This window comes from Cervus canadensis, chromosome 1 (genome assembly GCF_019320065.1).
Source record: "Cervus canadensis isolate Bull #8, Minnesota chromosome 1, ASM1932006v1, whole genome shotgun sequence".
Lineage (NCBI taxonomy): Eukaryota > Metazoa > Chordata > Mammalia > Artiodactyla > Cervidae > Cervus > Cervus canadensis.
Window position 1 is genome coordinate 50,569,465 of NC_057386.1, and position 20,780 is coordinate 50,590,244.

General features: G+C 43.8%; 1 protein-coding gene across 5 annotated transcripts in view; it reads left to right on the plus strand.

Moving 5' to 3' along the window:
* TEX14 (testis expressed 14, intercellular bridge forming factor) overlaps nt 1-18,344 on the plus strand; it is a 151,014-nt gene extending 132,670 nt beyond the window's left edge. For all 5 annotated transcript variants that reach the window (XM_043482934.1, XM_043482967.1, XM_043482959.1 and 2 more), the window contains 11 exons: nt 1,763-1,825; nt 2,346-2,473; nt 3,614-3,822; nt 5,077-5,173; nt 6,528-6,602; nt 9,477-9,554; nt 10,494-10,593; nt 14,185-14,277; nt 16,169-16,278; nt 17,519-17,570; nt 17,988-18,344. In XM_043482934.1, the coding sequence (XP_043338869.1) occupies nt 1,763-1,825; nt 2,346-2,473; nt 3,614-3,822; nt 5,077-5,173; nt 6,528-6,602; nt 9,477-9,554; nt 10,494-10,593; nt 14,185-14,277; nt 16,169-16,278; nt 17,519-17,570; nt 17,988-18,024 (1,042 nt within the window). In that variant the 3' untranslated portion in view covers nt 18,025-18,344. The remainder of the gene's footprint in view (nt 1-1,762; nt 1,826-2,345; nt 2,474-3,613; nt 3,823-5,076; nt 5,174-6,527; nt 6,603-9,476; nt 9,555-10,493; nt 10,594-14,184; nt 14,278-16,168; nt 16,279-17,518; nt 17,571-17,987) is intronic.
* Nucleotides 18,345-20,780: the final 2,436 nt, after the last annotated feature.

Genomic DNA, 20,780 nt, shown 5'->3' on the forward strand with positions numbered 1-20,780 from the left:
AGGGTCATGGAAAGGAGCTGTCATCTGCATCCGGATCTTGACTCTACTTTTCTAACTGTACGACCTTGGTCAGATTTCTCTTCCAGTTGTGTGTGTGTGTGTTAGTTGCTCATTTGTGTCCAACTCTTCGTGGCCCCTTGGACTGTAGCCTGCCAGGCTCTCTGTCCATGGAATTCTCCAGGCAAGGATATTGGAGTGGGTAGCCTTTTCCTTCTCTGGGGATCTTCCCAACCAGGGATCAAACACAGGTTTCCCGCATTGCAGGTGGATTCTTTACCAGCTGAGCCACCAGGGAAGCCCAAGAATACTGCAGTGGGTAGCCTATCCCTTCTCCTGGATCTTCCCCAGCCAGGAATCGAACTGGGGTCTCCTGCATTGCAGGCAGATTCTTTACCAGCTGAGCTACTTAATGTTATGTAGTGCACAACCCCCAGATTCTAGTGGCTTACAACAACAAAAACTGCTTTTGTGTTCATGTTCCATGTCCATCAGGAATTGGCCAGAAGTGTTCTGTGCTGTATTACTTTCTCTCAGAAATCCACCATGCGGGAGACTCCATCTTTGTGCTTCCTTTTTTGCTGAGGCAGGAAAAAGAGAACATGGTGAATTGTGCACTGGACTTTTAAAAGTTTCTGCCCCAAAGTGAATCACATCACTTTCACTTACATTTCACTGGTTAAAGCAAGTCATATGGTCATTTATGTAAATTAGGCGGACCAGAAAATACTGTCCTATGTTGTGCTCAGAAAAAGAAATATTTTTTGAACGAATTAATAGTCACAACCCAATCTAAAATCCATTCTCTTTCCTTTATACCACTGGTCTCATAGGGATTGCTACAAAGATTAGAAATGTGGAAACATTTGGGAGGATTTAGCATGAGATCTGGCTTATAGTTGGTGTTTGAGTATTGAAAATGTTAAATATTGGTTAAATATTGGTTAAAGTAGAAACAAGTCAAATTTGTCTTCAGAATTCTTTTCTAGCCTTTCTTTGACACAAGCCTCTCTTGGCCTCCCCTGATCCTCCATGCCAGGAAGCTGCCTCACAGTTGGTGAGGCCCCGTGGCTGTGTCTGTTGCTCCAAGCTCCATCCCCAGCAAAGTACTCCATTGACTTCCTCAGAAGCTTGCTCAGCCGGTAGTATCATAGGTTGACTGCAGGTGGGCTGACCTTTCAGTTCATTTCAGTTCAGTCGCTCAGTCCTGTCTGACTCTTTGCAACCCCGTGGACTGCAGCATGCCAGACCTCCCTGTCCATCACCAACTCCCAGAGTTTACTCAGACTCATGTCCATTGAGTCGGTGATGTCATCCAACCATCTCATCCACTGTCATCCCCTTTTTCTCCAGCCTTCAATCTTCCCCAGCATCAGGGTCTCTTTCAATGAGTCAGTTCTTCACATCAGGTGGCCAGAGTATTGGAATTTCAGCTTCAGCATCAGTCCTTCCAATGAATATTCAGGACTGATTTCCTTTAGGATGGACTGGTTGGATCTCCTTGCTGTCCAAGGGACTCTGAAGAGTCTTCTCCAACACCGTGGTTCGAAAGCATAGAGAGTGTTTATTTAGTCTCTGAAGAGGAAACAGTGGCCCAGACATGCCTGTGAACGTGTGGCTCATCAGGAGCAGTCAGGATTGAAGCCCTCACTTTACCCTCTGAGCTCAGTGCCCTTCCTGCTGCATCTCACACTGTCCTTGGACCACGCTGTTGCACTCTGCTGACAGAAGATTTATGTAATTTTCTCACTCTCTCTCTTAACAGTACTGAAGGTGAACAAGACGAGACATTAAAGGAACCACCAAAGGAAATGAAAGAGAAAGATATGTATGGCCACCAGAAATTGCTTAAGGATTCTGTGCAAAGTCTTAGTTTTAGGGGAATGGTGTTTTCTTATTTGTAAGAGCTTCTGTGTTCTTCCTATTTTTATGTATACATGTAACGTGAGCCTGTTTCTCCTTTCACCAAAAAGCTGCTGTGATGATGTGATCTAAATTGATAGCATCTTACAATCAAGGGAATACAGTGATAATAAGAATATAATCTTATACTTAAGGTAGATTAAATCTGTTTTCCACATTAATATACTTTCACCTTTGGAATTTATTTTTAGCTGCTGAGATATGTTTGAAGTTAGTATTTCTTTCTAAGATATTCTCTGATACTCTCTTTAAGATATCTTAAGTATCTTATAGCTATCTTATGGATATTCTAAAGTATTCTCTGATTTTGGCCTCTTGCCAAATAAAGATTTTTGTGAAGAGCATCTTTAACAAGTACCTCTTAGGAATATAGTGTTTGATTTTTCTAAGCATCTCCCAGTTACTCTGTGCTTTTAATACTTTAGATCACTGACAGACATTCAGGACCTGTCTAGTATCTCCTATGAACATGACAGTTCTTTCAAGGAAGTCTCATGCAAAACACCCAAAATAAACCACGCACCTACTAGTGTCAGTACTCCGCTCAGCCCAGGTACTGTCTCACAGGGGGCTGTTCTGGGAGGGGAGCCAATAGCTCCTGTCTCATTGGCTGTGGGAAGCCAGGTTGTGGGCGCAGACCTGCAGATGGGTGTTTCCTCACAGTGCAGTGGGGTTTCTTTAGGGCCAGAGCGGAAGGGGATGATCCCATGGGTGATGGTGATGGTGGTGGTGATTAACTAGCTATTGTTGTTCAGTAGGTCAGTCGTGTCTGACTCTCTGTGACCCCATGGACTGCAGCACACCAGGCTTCCCTGTCCTTCACTATCTCTCCGAGTTTGCTCAAACTCATGTCCATTGAGTTGGTGATGCCATCCAACCAGCTATAAGGAGATTTTTTAACTCTAGCAATGCTGCTGCTGCTGCTAAGTCGCTTCAGTTGTGTCCGACTCTGTGCGACCCCATAGATGGCAGCCCACCAGGCTCCGCTGTCCCTGGGATTCTCTAGGCAAGAACATTGGAGTGGGTTGCCATTTCCTTCTCCAAACTCTAGCAATAGAGACCTGTAAATGCCAAGTCTACTTTGTACCTGAAGCACTGTTGAATTTTGGGCAAATACAGTGGGTTCTCTACAAGGGCTTCCCTGGTGGCTCAGATGGTAAAGAATCTGGCTGCAATGCAGGAGACCCAGGTTCAATCCCTGGGTTGGGAAGATCCCCTGGAGGAGGAGATAGCAACCCACTCTAGTATTCTTGCCTGGAAAATCCCATGGACAGAGGAGCCTGGCGAGCTATAGTCCATGGGGTCACAAAAGCTGGACATGACTGAGTGGTTAACACTTTCACATTGGATTTTTTATAGAGTTAGTAACTTAAAACAGTATCTTGTACTTAAGCATACAGTCCTGTAACCGCATACAGCCAGCATCAAACACCTTCTCTTTAGTGTCCTTGTTTCAGTATATTTGTGGTTCAAATAATCTCCCTTTATTTTGATGACCAAGTTTAGAGACTATCATTTTGTATACCTTATGGAGCTTTGTCTCAGATCAGTGATTATTTCAGTTATTGACAATTTGGGAAATTCCTGTTATAGATATAGAGTTTTATGGGTTTTGTGTGTGTGTCTGTTTGTGTGTTATTGTTGTTTTTAAATAATGTAAAGTATTCAGACACTGTCCTCTTTTCTACAACAGGGTCAATTTCTTCAGTTGCTAGTCAGTATAAGGACTGCCTTGAAAGTATCCCATTTCAGGATACTAAAACAGGATCTACCTCGTGCTGGACCAGTCAAGAATCTACTCAGACTTTGTCTGATAAATTTACAAGTGTCCGAGAGAAAGTAAAGAGCCTAGATTCCCTTCTTACTTCCTCTGAAATTCTCCCTGCAAGACTGACTAATCGTGTAAGTATATAGACTCTGCATTGCACCCTCATGGAGTGATTCCAAAGGCATCAGTGATCCAACAGGTCAAGATTTCTCCATATCTATTTTACAGAGAAAGGAAGAAATAAGCTGGATCCTCCCCAGGCTTCCCTGGGGCTCCTCTCTGATCTGTATTATAGAAGGGATCTTTGGCTTTTGTACCCTTTCCTCTCCCCGACCCCACCAGAGATAATGTTTGGCAATTTCTCTGAAGAGCTGGCCTCTGCCATAGCTTACGGTGCTACCTTCATCTGTATTGTTCTTTCAGTCTAACCATATTTTACATTCTGCTTCTTCCTTGAAGCCTCCTCTGGTTAGTTCTCAAGAGAGTTCTGATTGATCTGTACCTTGTTCCTGAACCAGTAATCTGCAGTAAAAACACTGAACGCTGCCTTCTCCTGGCTTCCTCCCCTTCCCGGTGCTGTTTGCTTTTTTCCTTCTCGCTCTCCTTCATATTTCATATGTAGTCCTTTCAGGAAAACTACAAGTTCCTTACTTGGTACTGCTGATTAAAAATCCGTTGACTAACCGTTGTGTCGCTTCCCTGGTGGCTGAAAAATAAAGAATCCACCTGCCAATGCAGGCGATACGAGTTTGATCCCTGGGTCAGGAAAATCCCTTAGAGAAGGAAATGGCAACCCAGTCCAGTATGCTTGCCTGGGCAATCCCATGGACAGAGGAGCCTGGCGGGCTGCAATCCGTGGGTTTGCAAAAGAGTTGGACATGACTTAGTGATTAAACAACGAACAGACCGTTCTATAGGCAGATTGATTACTTGTTTGGCCCTCAATGAAAAAACCACTGTCATCTTCTTTGGGCATTTGACTCACAAAAAGTCTCATTCTGAAGTAGGGAATTTAAGAATTACATGCTTTTGTTCAATGTACTATTAATAGGGCAGGTTTTAAGGGCCAGACACTATGCCAGGCCCTCTGATAGGCATCCAAAGGTGAGTAAAAAAAGCCCCTGCGCTGAAGGAGCTCAGAGCCTAGTGAGAAGGACTGGCATGACGTAACACAGAGTTTTCAGTATAAACTGAGTGCTGTGTAGGCAAAGAAGGGTGGGAAGCTTCCAAGAGAAGGTGACATTTGAATGAGTTTGACTCAATCAACAAAACAAGTGGCTTCTTCCATGAATGATACACACACTTAATTTTGGAAATGGCTGAGCTTAACAGGCCTTTTTAGCTTAATAATGTGTGTGTAAATTACCATGTTTATGTCTTATTTATAGAAAAGATTGCCTACCTTTACCGGGGCTGGTTCCTCCAGCGCTGCTAAGGCGCCTGACGCATCATGCAGTGCCACTCAGAGAAGGAGCCTGCCGAAAGGTACCCTGTGTTTAGTATTAAAATATAAGCTCATAATTAGTAGGCCTATTTAAGAGAGCCTTCATCTCATCTTTGATGCTATAGTAGGTTTAAACAAAACTGCTAATTTCCCCCGACTATAAAAATTAAACATACTTGTTATAAAACACTTGGCGATTAAAGAAGAGCTTAAGGGACTTCCTTGGTGGTCCAGTAGCTAAGACGCTCCCAATGTAGGGGGCCCAGGTTCAATCCCTGGTCAGGGAACTAGATGCCACATGTCATAACAGTGTTTGCATGCAGCAACTAAATATCCCACATGCTGCAACTAAGATTTGGTGCAGCCAAATAAATAATTTTTTTTAAAAGAAATTAAAAGAGAAAACTACCACCATTCTACCATCATATTTTAACCCCTTGTACTATTTTGGTACATATTTTTTTTTTTATGTTTTTAGAACTATACCCCTTCATATATTTATATATATATATACACACACATATATATGTATTTAGCATAGCTAAGATCATATAGTATATCAGTTCTGACTGCTTCTTTTTCTTCAATGATATATTTTAGAATTTCCACTTGACAGTAAAAATTACTCATAAATATGAGATGACTGCATTCTACATATGTTGCCTAACCTTGCTTTCATATTGAAGATTTATGTTGTTTTCTAATTTTTGCTCTTTATACAGAAATCTTTATCTGAACCTCTGGTCTTTTCTTTCTTTTTTTTTTTTTTGGTCTTTTCTTTAGGATAGAGTCTTAGAAGACAATTTTCAGATTAAAGGGTCTGAGAGTTTTAACAGCTCTTGAGGCCTTTGCTCCACTAATCTTGTTGTCTTGTGTCTTTGTTATAAGTCTTAGAATTTCCCTCAAGGGGCTAGAGTTATTTCAAACTGTGCTGAGGGGTTTTGGTTACTGTTATAATTGATCCCTTAGGTGAAGGTCCAAAGTATGGTCTTCCATATCCCCTGCCTGGGTAATTACACAGAAAGACCCCCACTTTGTGTTTTATTCATTTTGACGGGTCTAGAGCTTCTTTATTCCTCCAGCAGCCTTGGTCCAAATTGGACCCCTGGCCTTTTAGTAAGAATTTATACCTCATGTACCCCAAATATCCTTGGAGAGGGCCACAGATCAAGTGGTACTGAGGCGAGCAGGGAGGTAGGAGAGAGTTTAGAGGAAAAGGGAGAGTAAAGCCATTCACACATGAAGTCTCAATAGGACTGTTCATGTAAGAGGATTTCTCCTTGTCTTAGCTTATTTCATCAGTGAGAAACTCTAAGTCAAATCTGTATGGAAGCCTAGCGAGTCTAGTTCAGGTCCAGGAAGGTGTTCAGTCACTTTCCCTTTATCTTTCTTAAGAACTCGTAGAAGCCATCTCGCAACATCACATCGATGAGCTACCACCACCATCTCAGGAGCTGCTTGACGAAATTGGTAAGGCATGCACAATGCAGAATATCCTTCATGGCCCTGCTTGTTGTGGTCACTGACCACGTATGGTTCTTTGTTTCAGGTGTGAGCACTAGTACAGAAGGCCCTATGAAGGTCTGGATGGACAGAATTCAGGAGGGGGCAGTTTTCCGATGATAGGCCTCAGACTACTGCTAAAGCCTGGCCAGCATATGTGGCCTGTGTCTGTGGTCATGTTCCTTAAGGGTCTACGGTAGTGATTCTAAGAGGGAATACAACATCCAAGTGGTTTATCATGATGAACTTCTTTTATGAAAGGAATTCTCACCTCCCTTTTGAACCAAACTAGCTATACTTCAGCACTACTGAATTCTGGCATCTTGGGCCAAAACATCCTGCGCTTTCCATTCTACCATTAGCAGGAGATTTTAAGGTATTGGCATTGTGGAAGAATCCCTTTCCTGAGGGCAGGGAAGTCAGTGGCACAAGATCTCATGAGACCAGAATTTTTCATTTGAGGCAGAGACTGAGGGATACCCGCTCAATGTTGGTTGCAGCTGATGCGTGGGCCCTGCCCAGCTGAGCTGTGGCTAGAGTAAACAGTGCCGGTGGTAGAAGCGTCTGGGCCAGGTGGCTTGTTTCCCAGGCAGGGAGGACAAACTGCTGTCTTCTTGCCAGCCTAGCTGACCAGCCCCTCACTCTCAGAGGGTACATCTCATCAGGCCTCTGATGGGCCAGTTCTTGGTATAGGACCCGGAGGGGGTCTCCTGAGGGGCATCTCTTGGTTGGCAGGGTCTCTGAGGTCTGGTGTCTCATCAGGAAGAGAGAGGTGAATGAGGCCTTAGCTGATCGGACTCAATGTACAGATATGGTCTAGGCTGCCCAACCCCTAACCCCCGGTCACTGGCCTTGTGAACTTGGGTGAAGGCGGTCAGACCTGCCAGAACCTTCCCTGGCTTCTTTCTCTTTCTGCAGTCATAGGCCCTTGTTGCCTCACCACAGCCCTCCCTGGCGCCACAGGGCCATACGGGTCACAGGGCTGGGGTCAGGCTCTCGGGCTCTCACCCCACACCAGCTTTCGTCCTCTGGAGCCCACTGCGGCACCCGTGCAAATTCCTCCTCTGCAGTTGCTCTCCTTCATGTAATAATGGAGCTGCTGCTGGTGAGAGGCATGGTCACCCTCTCCTGTCCTCTCTCAGTGCCGTCTGGTTTCCGGTCCTGGGTGAGGACGGGACTTGTGGGCTCCTTTGCAGAGTGACCTCAGTGATGCCCTTCCCCTGGATCCTGCTGTCTCTCTGCTGTCCCCATGTGGACCACCCCCCCACCATCTCGGCAGCTGTCACAGGTTTCCGTCTGGGCCCCAGCCTCTCGGCACTGCTATACCCCAGCATGCTCTGCAGAAACTCTCCCTCTTTTCACCTATGGTAATTTTCTGGGCCAGGTTTCTAGGCGATGTCTTATACTTTGAGATGGGTCAGTAATTTTCCAGAAGGATAAAGGGCAGAGGGCACCTGAGTAGTGGGTGTGCCTACCTGATTATTGCTTATCATCGCTGTCATCATCTCCCCTCCGGAGAGCTGTGGGGAGTGACCTACAGCAGACACCTGCTCCTTTGAAGGGCACTTATGCAAAGCTCCAGGCTTCTGTCCAGGGCCTCAAGGAGGGGGTCCTTTAGAATCCTGTAAGATCAGCAAGGACTACTTTAACAAGGATAACAATGGATTTTTAAGTTTAAGGTTATATTACATGAGCTTTATGGGGCCCCTTAGTGCCCAGAAGCTGCCAGGTAGGGCTTGCTTCCTGACCTGCTAGAAGAGAGAGACTTGTGCCCGCACACAGCAGGGCCAGTGAGCCTGGGGGCCCATCTATGCTGCCTCCCAGCTGTCTCTCTGCTGGGCTCTGGGGAGCACTCTGAGGAAAGGGAGGACCTCACACTTGTGAAGCAGTATACTGAGTTTAGGAGATGCTTGTTTTGGTCTAGTGGTCAATTCTTTAGGAATCTTAAGTTATATTCTTTGCCAGAGTATATAAAATAGAGATTAAGAGCGTAAACCTTAGATCTAGACTGCCTGTACTCAAATCCCAATTCCATCACATTACTATCTAATTCCTTTACCTTCTTTTTCTTCAATTAATTTTTTAATTGAAGGATAATTGCTTTATAGAATTTTGTTGTTTTCTGTCAACCTCAACGTGAATCAGCCATAGGTATAAATATATCTCCTCCCTTTTGTGATTCCTTTTCCTTTCTTCACCTTAATTTGCTTGTCTGTCAAACAGGAATAACAATAATATGATCAATCTCATAGGGTTGTTGTGAAGATTAACTCAAGGTATTAATCCTGAGTTGAGATTGGTGGTGCTAGTGGTAAAGAACCCGCCTGTCAATGTGGGTAGACGTAAGAGACACAAGTTGAGTTCCTGTGTTGGGAAGATCCCTTGGAATAGGAAATGGCAACCCACTCTAGTATTTTTGTCTGGAAAATTCCATGGACAGAGGAGCCTGGCGGGCTATAGTCCATGGGGTCACACACAGTTGGACACAATTGAGTGTGCATTCAGGAAGGAATCTTGAATTAATGTATACAAATTGGAAATAGTACCTGCTCTGCAAGTGCTACCTATTATGGTCATCATTTTTACGTTTATGTTTAGTGTTACGTGGGATTGAATACAGTCGTTCTCAAGCGCCATCAGGCATCAGACTCATCTGGAGGGCTAGGTAAAACATCCACCCCCCCAGAGTTTCTGATTCAGTAAGTCTGAGGTGAGGCCTGAGAATCTTCAGATATAACAAGTTCTCAGTTGATACTGAGGCTGTGAGTCTGGGAGCTACTCTTTGAGAACCGCTGCCCCAGAGAATGACGTGACGTGCAGATCTGTTTTCTGTTGTGACAGAGCACCTGAAGCAGCAGCAGGTCTCACCCACAGCCTTGGATGAGAACGTAGCAAGTCATCCGGACAGCGCTGCAAATGGTAAGCCAGATCGTCACATCTTTTTTGGGCTGCTCAGGTGGCTCAGTGCAGGGGAGACAGAAGTTGTTGGTTCGATCCCTGAGTCAAGAAGATACGCTGGAGGAGGAAATGGCAACCTACTCTAGGATTCCTGCCTGGAGAGTCCCGTGGACAGAGGAACCTGGCAGGCTGCAGTCCACGGGGTCACAAAGAGCTGGATGTGACTGAGCACACGCCGATCCTTTCACCAGGTTTTGCTGTAACTGTCCTTGGCAGCACAGTGGTACACCTGGGGGCTGTGCACTTTGAAGTCAGGCACTCCGCTTCAATTCTGACTCCATGGCTTATTTTGGCCTGACAAACTGTTTTACGTCCCTGAGCCTCAGTTATCCTCATTTGTCAAACGAGAATGATAACTCCACCTAACGGTGTTCATGCACAGTGCCTGGTACGTTGTAAGATATTTAGCAAGTGTTAGTCTCCTTCCTCTCATAGAACTTCTGGCAGGATGAAATGGGAAAGCATATGTAAAATGCCTGGCATACATTAAAGGGCACTGCCCTTCCCCACCCAAATTCCTTCCCTGGCTTCAATATGGAAGCATCTAACAAGTGGGAAGAGGGTGGTCCCCCGAAATAAATCTGTACAACTTGTTTTCTGTGTCTCTTGCGGCCTCTTTTATGTGCCATTTCTTTCCTCTGTCTCTCTGAGCCTTGGCACAGGCACGGTTTCCTATAGTTTCACCTGGCAGAGAGCTCCCCAGACCTCCGAAGCAGCTGCTGTGGATACGGGCACCCTGCAGATTGCCACCTGGCCCCCTGCTCTTCTGGGCAGAGGGGAACTCATGCTTTGCAGGCTTCAGGGTCCACTGATTAGCCCTCATTTTTTGCACTCCATTTTAAGGCAGGTTTTCTCAAAAAAACTTTTTTTGCCCTAATAAAGCCTTTCAACTGTTTCTAGATCAAAAGCATTTAGAAGAACAAGAAACTCACAGTAATAAAGAAGACAGCAGTATGCTTTGGACCAAAGAAACCCAGGATCTAGAAGAGGACACAGAGAGGTAACAGAAAAAGCTGTATTTTTTTTAAGGGTTTAGAAAACTGTACAGTTAATTTATGTTAGTTTTTCTTCTGATATTGACAAATAAGGAAAAAAGGGTCTTTTTTTCATGTTACCCTTATAGCCCCTGTAAGTATTTTTGTAAAAGACCTAAAAGTATTTTTTTTTACCAAGTTTTTAATTGTGATAAAATACTCACAACATAAACATTTTAAGTGTACAATTCAGTAGTGCTAAGTATATTCACATTGTTGTACAACTGATCTTTTTCATCCTGCAAAACTGAAACTCTATACCCATTAAACAACAACTCCCCATTTCCTCCTCCCCTCGTTCCCTAGCAACCGGCAGTTCTACTCTCTTTCTCTGAGTTTGACCACTCTTGATACCTCCTGTAGGTGAAATCACGCCATAGTTGCTGTCTTGTCACTGGCTTATTTCACGTAGCACAATGTCCTCAAGGTTCATCTGTATAGCATGTCAGAATTTCCTTTCTTCTTAAGACTGAATTCCATTGAGACGGTGTGTGTGTGTGTATCACATTTTGTTTATCCATTCATCTGCTGGTGGACACTAGGTTGCTTTTACCTTTTCACTGTCATGAGTAACGCTTCTGTGAATGTGAGTATACAAATATCTTTTTAAGACACCCTGCTTTCATTTCTTTTGGATATATATATATGCAGGAGTGGTATTGCTGGATCATATGATAAATCTATTTTTATTTTTTTGAGGAAATGCCATCCTTTTTTCTGCAGCAGCTGCACCATTTTACATTCCCACAAACAGTGCAAAAGGGTTCCAGTTTCTCCACATCCTTACCAATTCTTATTATCTTTTTTATAATTTATCTGTAATTGGAGGATAATTGCTTTATTTTCTGTTTTTTGTTGTTGTTGTTGTTGTTAGTCGCCATCCTAATGGGTGTGAGGTGATATCTTATTGTGGTTTTGATTTGCATTTCTCTAATGATTAGTGGTGTTGAGCATCTTTTTGTATGTGGATGGCCATTTGTGTATCTTCTGTGGAGAAATTGCCCAGTTTTAAAATAGGATTATTTGGTTTTTTTTTTTCCTCGTCAAGTTGTTTTTTGTTTTGGTTTTTTACTTCATTTTGTGAGGCAAACATAGGTTTCAATTTCTTTCAAAACATTTAGTTAAAGAGAATTTTTAGGTCTTCCTAGCCAAATAAGAAAAGATGGGGGCAGTGATCCAGACAATTCAGTCTAAAAACACGTTTCCCTCAAGGGACCCAATTCTGCTCTTGACTTGGAGCTCTCCTTGGAGCTGCATTGCAAGGTAAACCACCTCAGTGCAACTCCTTTGCCTCCTGACTTCTCTAACTTTGTCCAAGCTGTCAAACTGTGTCCCAGACTCAGGGCTAGGACTCAGGGGAGGTGAAGGCGACACCCTCCATGGGCACAAAATTGAAGGAGGCACCAAAAAACTCAGAAGTCAAGAAAAGTACTGTTTTAATGCCATATTTGTAAAAATCAATACTACTGCAAAAAAAAATCCATATTTTGATGCACAGAATATTTACATTTTAAAGGAAGAGAGGCTGTGAATCTACACTTAACACCACTTGCCTCAACCTCCTCCTGGCCCAGCAGATACCTGGGGAAGCCATGCAGAATACGTTCAGCTGCAAATATTAGAAAAATGCACTTAAAAATACCACTTCTGTTGAGATGAGTTTGTCTCACCAGCGGTTGGCAGGGCTTGGCTGGTGTAGAATCAGTGATGCCTCTGGGGACTTAGGCTCTTCTGATCTTTCTGCTCTGCCAGACACAGCAGGTAGCCTTTTGTTTTCAGACTTGTCAACTTTTGGACAAGGTGGCTTCTGTGCCCATTCCAGGCAGAAATAAGAGGGTGGGGCAAGAGTCTAGCCCACTCTGTGCTTGTCTATCTGGAAAGCAAAAAATTTTCCTAGAAGCCCTTCTCAGCAGATGTCTACTTGTATCTTCTTGGCCAAATAGGACACATGGCCACCCTTGGTTGCCAGGGAGACTGGAAATTGAGTTTTTAGCTTTCAGCTGCTATAGAAGAGGAAGGTAAGGGAGGAGAGGGTTATGAACAACTTCTGGGTAGTGAACCCCGTTTCTGTCACACTCTTCAAGGGCTACACTATTCTTTACAAAGAAGGAAAAGAGAGAGACCTGGGTGGGAAGGTCTTATGAGGAGACTAGGGCCCTGGGACCTGAGAGGGAGGAGGGAGAGGGTTTTTTTGAGTGGGGAGACGGAGAAGACAAAGAGGCAAAGCAGGAGGCAAGCTTTTGTCTGTGACGTATGATGTGACTCCATTCCTTCCATCTCCCTAGCGCATCTTCAGTAAACATCTGTGCCTTTATTTAAGGCAAAAGGAGAGTAGCCCAAGAAGGCTGAGTTACATTCAGTTATACAAGTACAGACTGCTTTGCACATGATCAGAAGTTAGCTGCTGTTATCACTGCCTCTCCCTTTTCCCGAAGGGCCGGCTGTGCTGGCCGCGGGTGGATGGCCACAGCTGCTCAGTCATCTCAGTCCTGCACCAAGCCAGAGTGGAAGAGATTTTTTTCAGACAGTTGGGACTTTTCAGGCCTCTGAAAACACATTATCCTCGTCCTGTAGCCTCAGAGGCAGTTCTTAATCTGGAAAACTTGCAGGAATGAGTGTGCAATTCTAGCCCCAGGTGGAAGTTGACGTAATGACCTAGAATTGAGACAGAGTCTAGTATCGCACTTTGGGAGGCAGTGATATTGTGGGTGCTGAGGCTTTTTTTAAAAAAATTAATTTTATTTTTGGCTGCACTGGATGTTCGCTGCTGAGCACACGGGTTTTCTCTAGTTGTGGGAGCAGGGGCTACTCTTCTTTGTGGTGCTCAGGCTTCTTATTGCTGTGGCTTCTCTTCTGGAGCACAGGCTGTAGGCGTGCAGGCTTCAGTAGTTGCGGCACATGGGTTTAGTTGCTCTGTGGCATATGGGATCTTCTCGGACCAGGGATTGAACCTGTGTCCCCTGCATTGGCAGGTGGATTCTTTTCTGTGTATGTACTTATGCGTGTGCGTGCATGCTAAGTTGCTTCAGTCGTGTCCGACTCTGTGATCCTATGGACTGTAGCCCCCCAGGCTCCTCTGTCCATGGGATTTTCCAGGCAAGAATACTGGACTGGGTTGCCATGCCTTCCTCCGTGAGATCCTCCCAACCCAGGGATCAAACCCATGTCTCTTACGTCTCTGGCATCAGCAGACGGGTTCATTACCACTAGCTCCACCTGGGAAGCCTGTGTGTGCTTATAAACAACAGAAATTTATTTCTCACTGTTGTGGAGGCTGGAGGTCTAAGATCAGGTTGAGGCAGGTAGGTGGTACAACCACTGTACCGGTAACAGGGACGTCCCGGGGCTGAGGCTGTTTGTCAAGAGGCTGAAGGAGGGTCCTGGTGCGCATTTACATGGGCTCCCAGTGACCTCCACGGCTCAGGTACAGTCTCACCGAGCTCGCGCTCTCTCCTGTGTGCAGTGTGAAGGTCCTTTCCCACTTTAGAGGGCGTGCCTCCTTGTCAGGGGAGAGGGGGAGTGATCGCTGTCTCATTCTCTTCCTTTGCCTTGGACAGAGCTCACTCTACACTCGACGAGGACCTGGAGAGATGGCTGCAGCCCCCCGAGGACAGCACGCAACTAGCGGATCTGCCCAGGGGCCCGGCAAGGTTCTTGTTCTCCACCAGGGCATCCTTTCCTTCTTTCTCAGGAAGGGGGACTAGATTTTAGTTTAGTTTTTTTTTTTTTTAATAGATTTTATTATTAGCTTTTTAGAAAGTACATCGACTTCTTGGAGAATGAATGTTTGGCCAAGGTATCATGTCACTGTAGATAAGCCGGCCCCATCTCCTGTCTGCCCCTCTCCTTCCAGCTGCCTACCGTGCTTACTATGCTGACTAGCAGATTGATATCAGTACAGAGAGGCCTCTAAAATTGCTGTATCTTGGCCCTGTCACTTTCAACATTTTCATCAGTCATTTGAATTAAATCAGAAAAAGCATGCTTATCAAATTTTTAGATAACATAGTCTAAGGATGAATGCTAATGTGATGGGTGATAGACTGTGGATTCAAAATGATCTTGACAGGTGGAAATGTTGAATTTCTCTGCAAGATGAAGGTGAGCATTTGGATCCAAAAATATTGAATGTGAGAGGGCTGACCTAACAATTTTTTGATCAGAAGCTCGTACTCAAATGTAATTTCATTGAAGATGGGAAATACGTCTTATTTTTATACGCCCAGCATTTAACATGCATTTTGAGACTTGGTAAGAATTCAAGACATTCTCCTTGAAGACCCCCGAGACCTCGGTTTGATATGGTTGCTAAAAAGGTCGATGCTGCAGTAACACTGAACAGGCAGAAAATGTGCTGTCCAGGTCAAGGTGACGACTCAGACTGGCTAGAGGACTCCTAGAACTCCTCGAACTCTCGTTCACTGTGGGGCTCCTGGTGGGGTGTCATATTTTAAAAGGGACAGTCATAAACAGAAGAGGGTGGCCACAGAACAGCTCGATGTCTGGAAACCTTGTCATGTGAGAACAGCTGAAGTTGCCGGGGAGGCTCAGTCTGAGAAAAGAGTATGGAATAGAGAATTAGATAGCTGTTTCTGAATACCTGAAATACTGTAAAGTGAAGAGAGTCAGCTTACTCTCTTCTGCCCGAAAGGACAGAGCTACTGACTAGAAACTGCAGAGTAAAAGGCTTTTGTTCAATAAAGTACAAGTTTTCTAGTAACCACAGCCATCTGAAAGAGAAGACAGCTGCCTTTACTTTAACAACAGCTCCTCCCACCCAGGCATAGGCTGGATGACTCTGGTCCAGGGCATTTGGATGGAGGTAATTGATAACCTCCTCCAACTTTAGAGCCTGCAATTCTATTAGTGATGAAAGGTTAGGAAGAAAAAAATTCTTTTCATCCCAGCTAGCTTTACTTTCTCTCTCACTTTGCATATTTTGTTTTGAATATCCACCAAATGAAAACAAGAAAAGTCACTACACCATATCAGTTTGATTCTGCCATCATCTGTTTGAGCACTTGAGGTGCAGAGCCATAGGCGATCTCTGCCCTTAGGGAGCTTAAAGCTGAGTGGGGGAGATGGTTTCTGCTTACTAGTCTGACAGATGTGGTCTTCAATTGTTAGATACTGCAATTAGATATTTCACTTGAGAGTTTCAGGAAATGAAGATAAGGCAATAAAATATATGTGGTTGTAAAAAGGACATCAGTTACAACATATGTGAAATGTTTGTTTCCTTTGAGGCAATATAGCCTAGTGGTTGAGAGCAGAGTCCTGAGTCAGACTTTCTGGGTTGACCTCAGCTCTAGAACATACTGGGCATATAATTCAACTTCTTTGTACCTCAGTTTTCTCACTGCTCAACTACTTTACATAGTTGTGATGAGAATTAAATGAGTTAATATACATTACAGCACTTGAACACATAGGGAACCCACACAATTAGTGCTAGCTGTTGCTATATTTCCTTGGGAGCACAGTCTTCTCCCTCTGGCCATTGTGCACATGATTTAATGACCAGAATCATTGTCATTGAAGGGAGGCAAGCAGCAGAGATCAAGAAGTTGGTGAAAAGAAGAGGAAAGGGGAAGAAAGCATGAAGCCAGAGAGAAGGAAATCGGAGAGCTTTTTAGGGACTTCTGAAGAAGGTATGAATGGATGGTCATTATAATGTAACCTGAAGTCCTTGGGCTTCAATGAGCATCAGAGTTATTTAGAAATATTTCCCAGAGGCTGCATACAGTCCTCCTATACTTTCCCTGATGCTGTATACAGTCCTCCCATACTTCCCCCTGTAGTTCGGCCCAGGTTTTCTATTAATTGCCAATTATGTCTTCATCACAAAACGGTGACAACATCCAATTTTATTTCTAAATCAAGTCTTCAGCTACTGTCATCATCCATATATACTGTCTGGAAAGATGTCTTGCTCCTAATGTATCTTCAAAAGAGTTCTAAATTTATCTCACAGAGAGGCTAAATAAGAATCCAATCAGAAGTCATAAATTGTGGAATTTAAGTGGTGCCTACAAGTAATGTGAGAAGTATAAATTAACCGTAATTTCAAAACTTTTGATAGAGCTTTAAGAGACCATCCACAAATGGTGCTTTCCTACGTTTAAGATCCTCCTACTCGGGAAGTGACGGTCATTAATTCTTTCAGATTACCCGGTGTACCTCTTTCATCCCTTCCCCAGTCCATGCTCACTCTCCTCCTGACCTGTGTGAACTGAATCTGCTGGGCTTGCTGGTCAGCCGGCTCCCTGTTGGCCAGTGAGAGGCCCTAGCCGATCAGAGGGCTGCTGAGTAGCTGGGTGTTACTTACCTGCCTGCCCCTGCACCTCATGTCTGTGTGGAAATGGTATCCCGCCACAGCTTCTGTCCCGTCCTTCCACTTCTGGCTTGCACTGTGTTCCACTAACTGTCCCTACCGCTGCCCTCCCCTAGTCCCTTCAGACTTAGGGGTGGTAAGGCTTCCCACTGCTGCTGGTCACTGGATGCTTTGCCATCCCTTGTTTGCACCCGTAACTCTAACACCTCTGTAAGCAGGCATTTCATGAAAGGGCCTGGAGGTACATTCTGTTTCCTCCAGGACCCTGACTGTGCGAGTATTTAGCTAGCACTGAATTCACTGAGAACATGACGCAGGGACTCTGTGAAATTAGCATTATTGGTGTCTGTTGACTTGAGAGGGAGCTGTAGGATATTAGGAGTAGAAGCCCAGTAATTATTTTTAGACATATTTCATTTCTGTAGAAGCAAACAATTGTTGGAGGTTAAACAGTCCACCCTAAACTGGAGAGAGTACTAGTGGGCCTTCTGAACACTGGCATCCTTTGATCCAGAGAATAATCAAGTTGTTTTTTCTTCCTCCTATATTTCATCAAGAGGAACTGAAACCCTGTTTTTGGAAGCGACTGGGTTGGTCTGAACCATCCAGGTAATGAGATATCAGATGTTTGTAAGTCAGAGTCCACTGTTTATAGACAACATGAACAGACTTTAAACATTTACCAATGTCTACATAAACACTAGTGACAGAGACTTGAATTCAGAGTTGCTCGGTTTGAAATGCTGATGTCTATACTTAATTAAAATAGAACGGGAAACAAACGCCAGCTTTGATTACGTAACTGGTGGTCAGCAGAGGAAGGCTTTAGGTGGAGGGTACAGAAGATGATGCCGTCGCTTGCTTTGCAGTCATTTTGCTTTCCCAGGATACACTAGTTTATCATAAGCTCTTTTGATGATAAAGATCAAAGTTTCTTTGCCTTGAGTTTAGTTGAATAGAAAGAAGCTGTTGTTTGTGTCTTTAAAAAACATACACACCAACTCAAAAATCCCTTTTTTTGTTCAGGATAATCGTGTTGGATCAGAGTGACTTGTCAGACTGACCAGAAGTGGACTGTAGGTGGACTCCTGGCCTGAGCTTGAGTGTCCTGCTCCTGAGCTCCCTTCTTCCCCCGTCTGCTGCGGTCACCGTTAGGGCAGTGGGTCTGTAGCTCACACTTTGTTTGGCTTCCACTATCAACAGAATGGCTCGTTTGTTTGCAGCACATTTTTTGTTTTCAGTCAGATTTCTGGAAAGTAAAAGGTGTTTTGATTGTAAAACTTTCTCATTGTGCCCCAAATGGCATTTGTTTTTTTTTTTTTGATACAGATTTTCAAAAACTTTAAATTCATGTTATCTAATAAAATGTTTCCTTTTAATACACGTTGGATTTCACCTGTAAGATGTATTTCTTCTTTAAAAATTCTGTTTATTTATTTGTCTATTTTTGGCTCTGCTAGGTCTTCGTTGCTGCAAGCTTTCCCTAGTCGTGGTGAGCGGGGACTGCTCTCCAGTTGCACTGTGCAGACTTCTCACCGTGGCGGCTTCTCTTGTAGAGCATGGGCTGTGGTCATGTGAGCTCAGTAGTCATGGCGCATGGGCTTAGTTAGTTGCTCTGCAGCCCGTGGGATCTTCTCGGACCAGGGATCAAACCTATGTCTCCTGCATTGGCAGACAGGTTCTTTACCACTGAGCCACCAGAGAAGCCCTGTAAGATATATTTCTGTATTTTAGTTATCGAGAAAGGAACCGCCACCCGAAGAAGTTTTAATTTCTGTTATAAAATTTGACAAATAATTAACTATTGCTACCACCCATCATAGGCTTCCCAGGTGGCTCAGTGGTAAAGAATCTGCCTGCCACTGCAGGAGATTTAGGTTCAGTCCTTGGGTTGAGAATATCCCCTGAAGGAGGAAATGGCAATCCACTGTAGTATTCTTGACTGGAAAATCCCATGGACAGAGGAGCCTGGCAGGCTAGGTCACAAAAGAGTTGGATACAACTTAGCAACTAAACAGCAACCAGAAACCACCATACAAATGGGCACCAGTCATCCATGCTTTTTTTTTTTTTTTTAAGTTTTATTTATTTATTTGCATCGGGTCTTAGTTGCGTCCCATGGGAATCTTTGTTTCGTCATGTGGGATCTTTTGTTGTGGACACAGGCTCTCTTGTTGCAGACCACGGGCTCCAGAGCGTGTGGGCTCAGCAGCTATGGGCACAGGCTTAGTAGCACCTCAGCATGTGGGGTCCTAGTTCCCTGACCAGGGATCAAACCTGCATCCCCTACATTGCAAGGTGGGTTCTTAACCATTGGACCACCAGGGACCCCATCCATGTTTCATTATAGAAATATTGCCCTCCTCTTTGCCAGGATTGCCATATTCCCATTCCAGCTATAATTGACTTACATGATAAACGTATAGGTAGGAATAAAAGCCCAAGATATTTTGAACTCTTTAAGTGAACAAACATCATCTCTATATTTCAGTTTGTATACCTCACATCCTTAGTGCCTCAGAAGAATGAAACTATGGTAAGAAAGATCATAGTATTTTCTCTAATTTAGCCTCTTGTACAGTGCTAGCCAGCTAACATTTTATTTATAAGTAGTAGATCTTTTGTCTGTGAAAACTGGATAGTTCCTGTTGTGGATGGTCATATTCAATACAGTTCTTAGCTCCCTCAAATTTTACCCTACACAAATAAAACAGGAAGGTACAAGTTAATATGACCATTTATGGGTTTTTTTTTTTCATTTATTTTTATTAGTTGGAGGCTAATTACTTTACAATATTGTAGTGGTTTTTGCCATACATTGACATGAATCAGCCATGGATTTACATGTGTTCCCTATCCCGATTCCTCCTCCCGCCTCCCTCCCTAATATGACCTTTTAAAAAGCAGGGAAACAGTTGCTTGCCATTGTAATCAGAGGAAAAGCAAGACAAATTACTTTACAAATAATACTAGGTATAAGAAACTGAGGAATACAGAGACTTGGTCATATGCAGTACTTCCTCTCAAAAAATTTTATATTGAGACAAAACCAACATATGTAAAAATGTGAGAACTAATAGCAGACATATCATGATAAAGGGTGAGCATTATCTATTAGTATTCATTAAGGCTACAAGTCCTACACAAACTTGCCCTGATGTGGTTTGTAATCTTCTTGTCTAGCCATTAACAGTAATAATGTTGGTAAATGTTATTAGTTATGGAGCACCTATTATATTCCAGGTACTTGATATACTTGGTACTTTTCCTACACATGGCACTCTCATTGTATTTCTTTAGTACGCTATTTTTCCTACTCTCACCAGCTATTATTATTTTTTTTTTTAAATTTATTTTTTCAGTGGGTTTTGTCATACATTGATATGAATCAGCCATAGAGTTACACGTATTCCCCCTCCCATCTCCCTCTCCACCCGATTCCTCTGGGTCTTCCCAGTGCACCAGGCCCGAGCACTTGTCTCATGCATCCCACCTGGGCTTCACCAGCTATTATTGCAAACCTATTCTTCACTTCCTCTTAGCAGTGAACAGATGACTTAACCCCAACTTTACAGAGAAATTAGAAGCCATTGGATGGGAACAAACTCAGCTTCCTACCACCAGAAGTACTAACAAGATCACATCTGTTTCTGTAACTAGGAGAGCTGTGAAGCAGTCTGCCCTAAACTCGACGTGGACCTGTTCTGCACGTATGCTTTCTACTTCCCTCCACGCCACCCTGAAGGAGGCATCTCTTTTCTTACCCAAGGCCAGTCTCATCTTTTGTCTGCTCAGAGTTATCCTTCTCAGGTTATCATC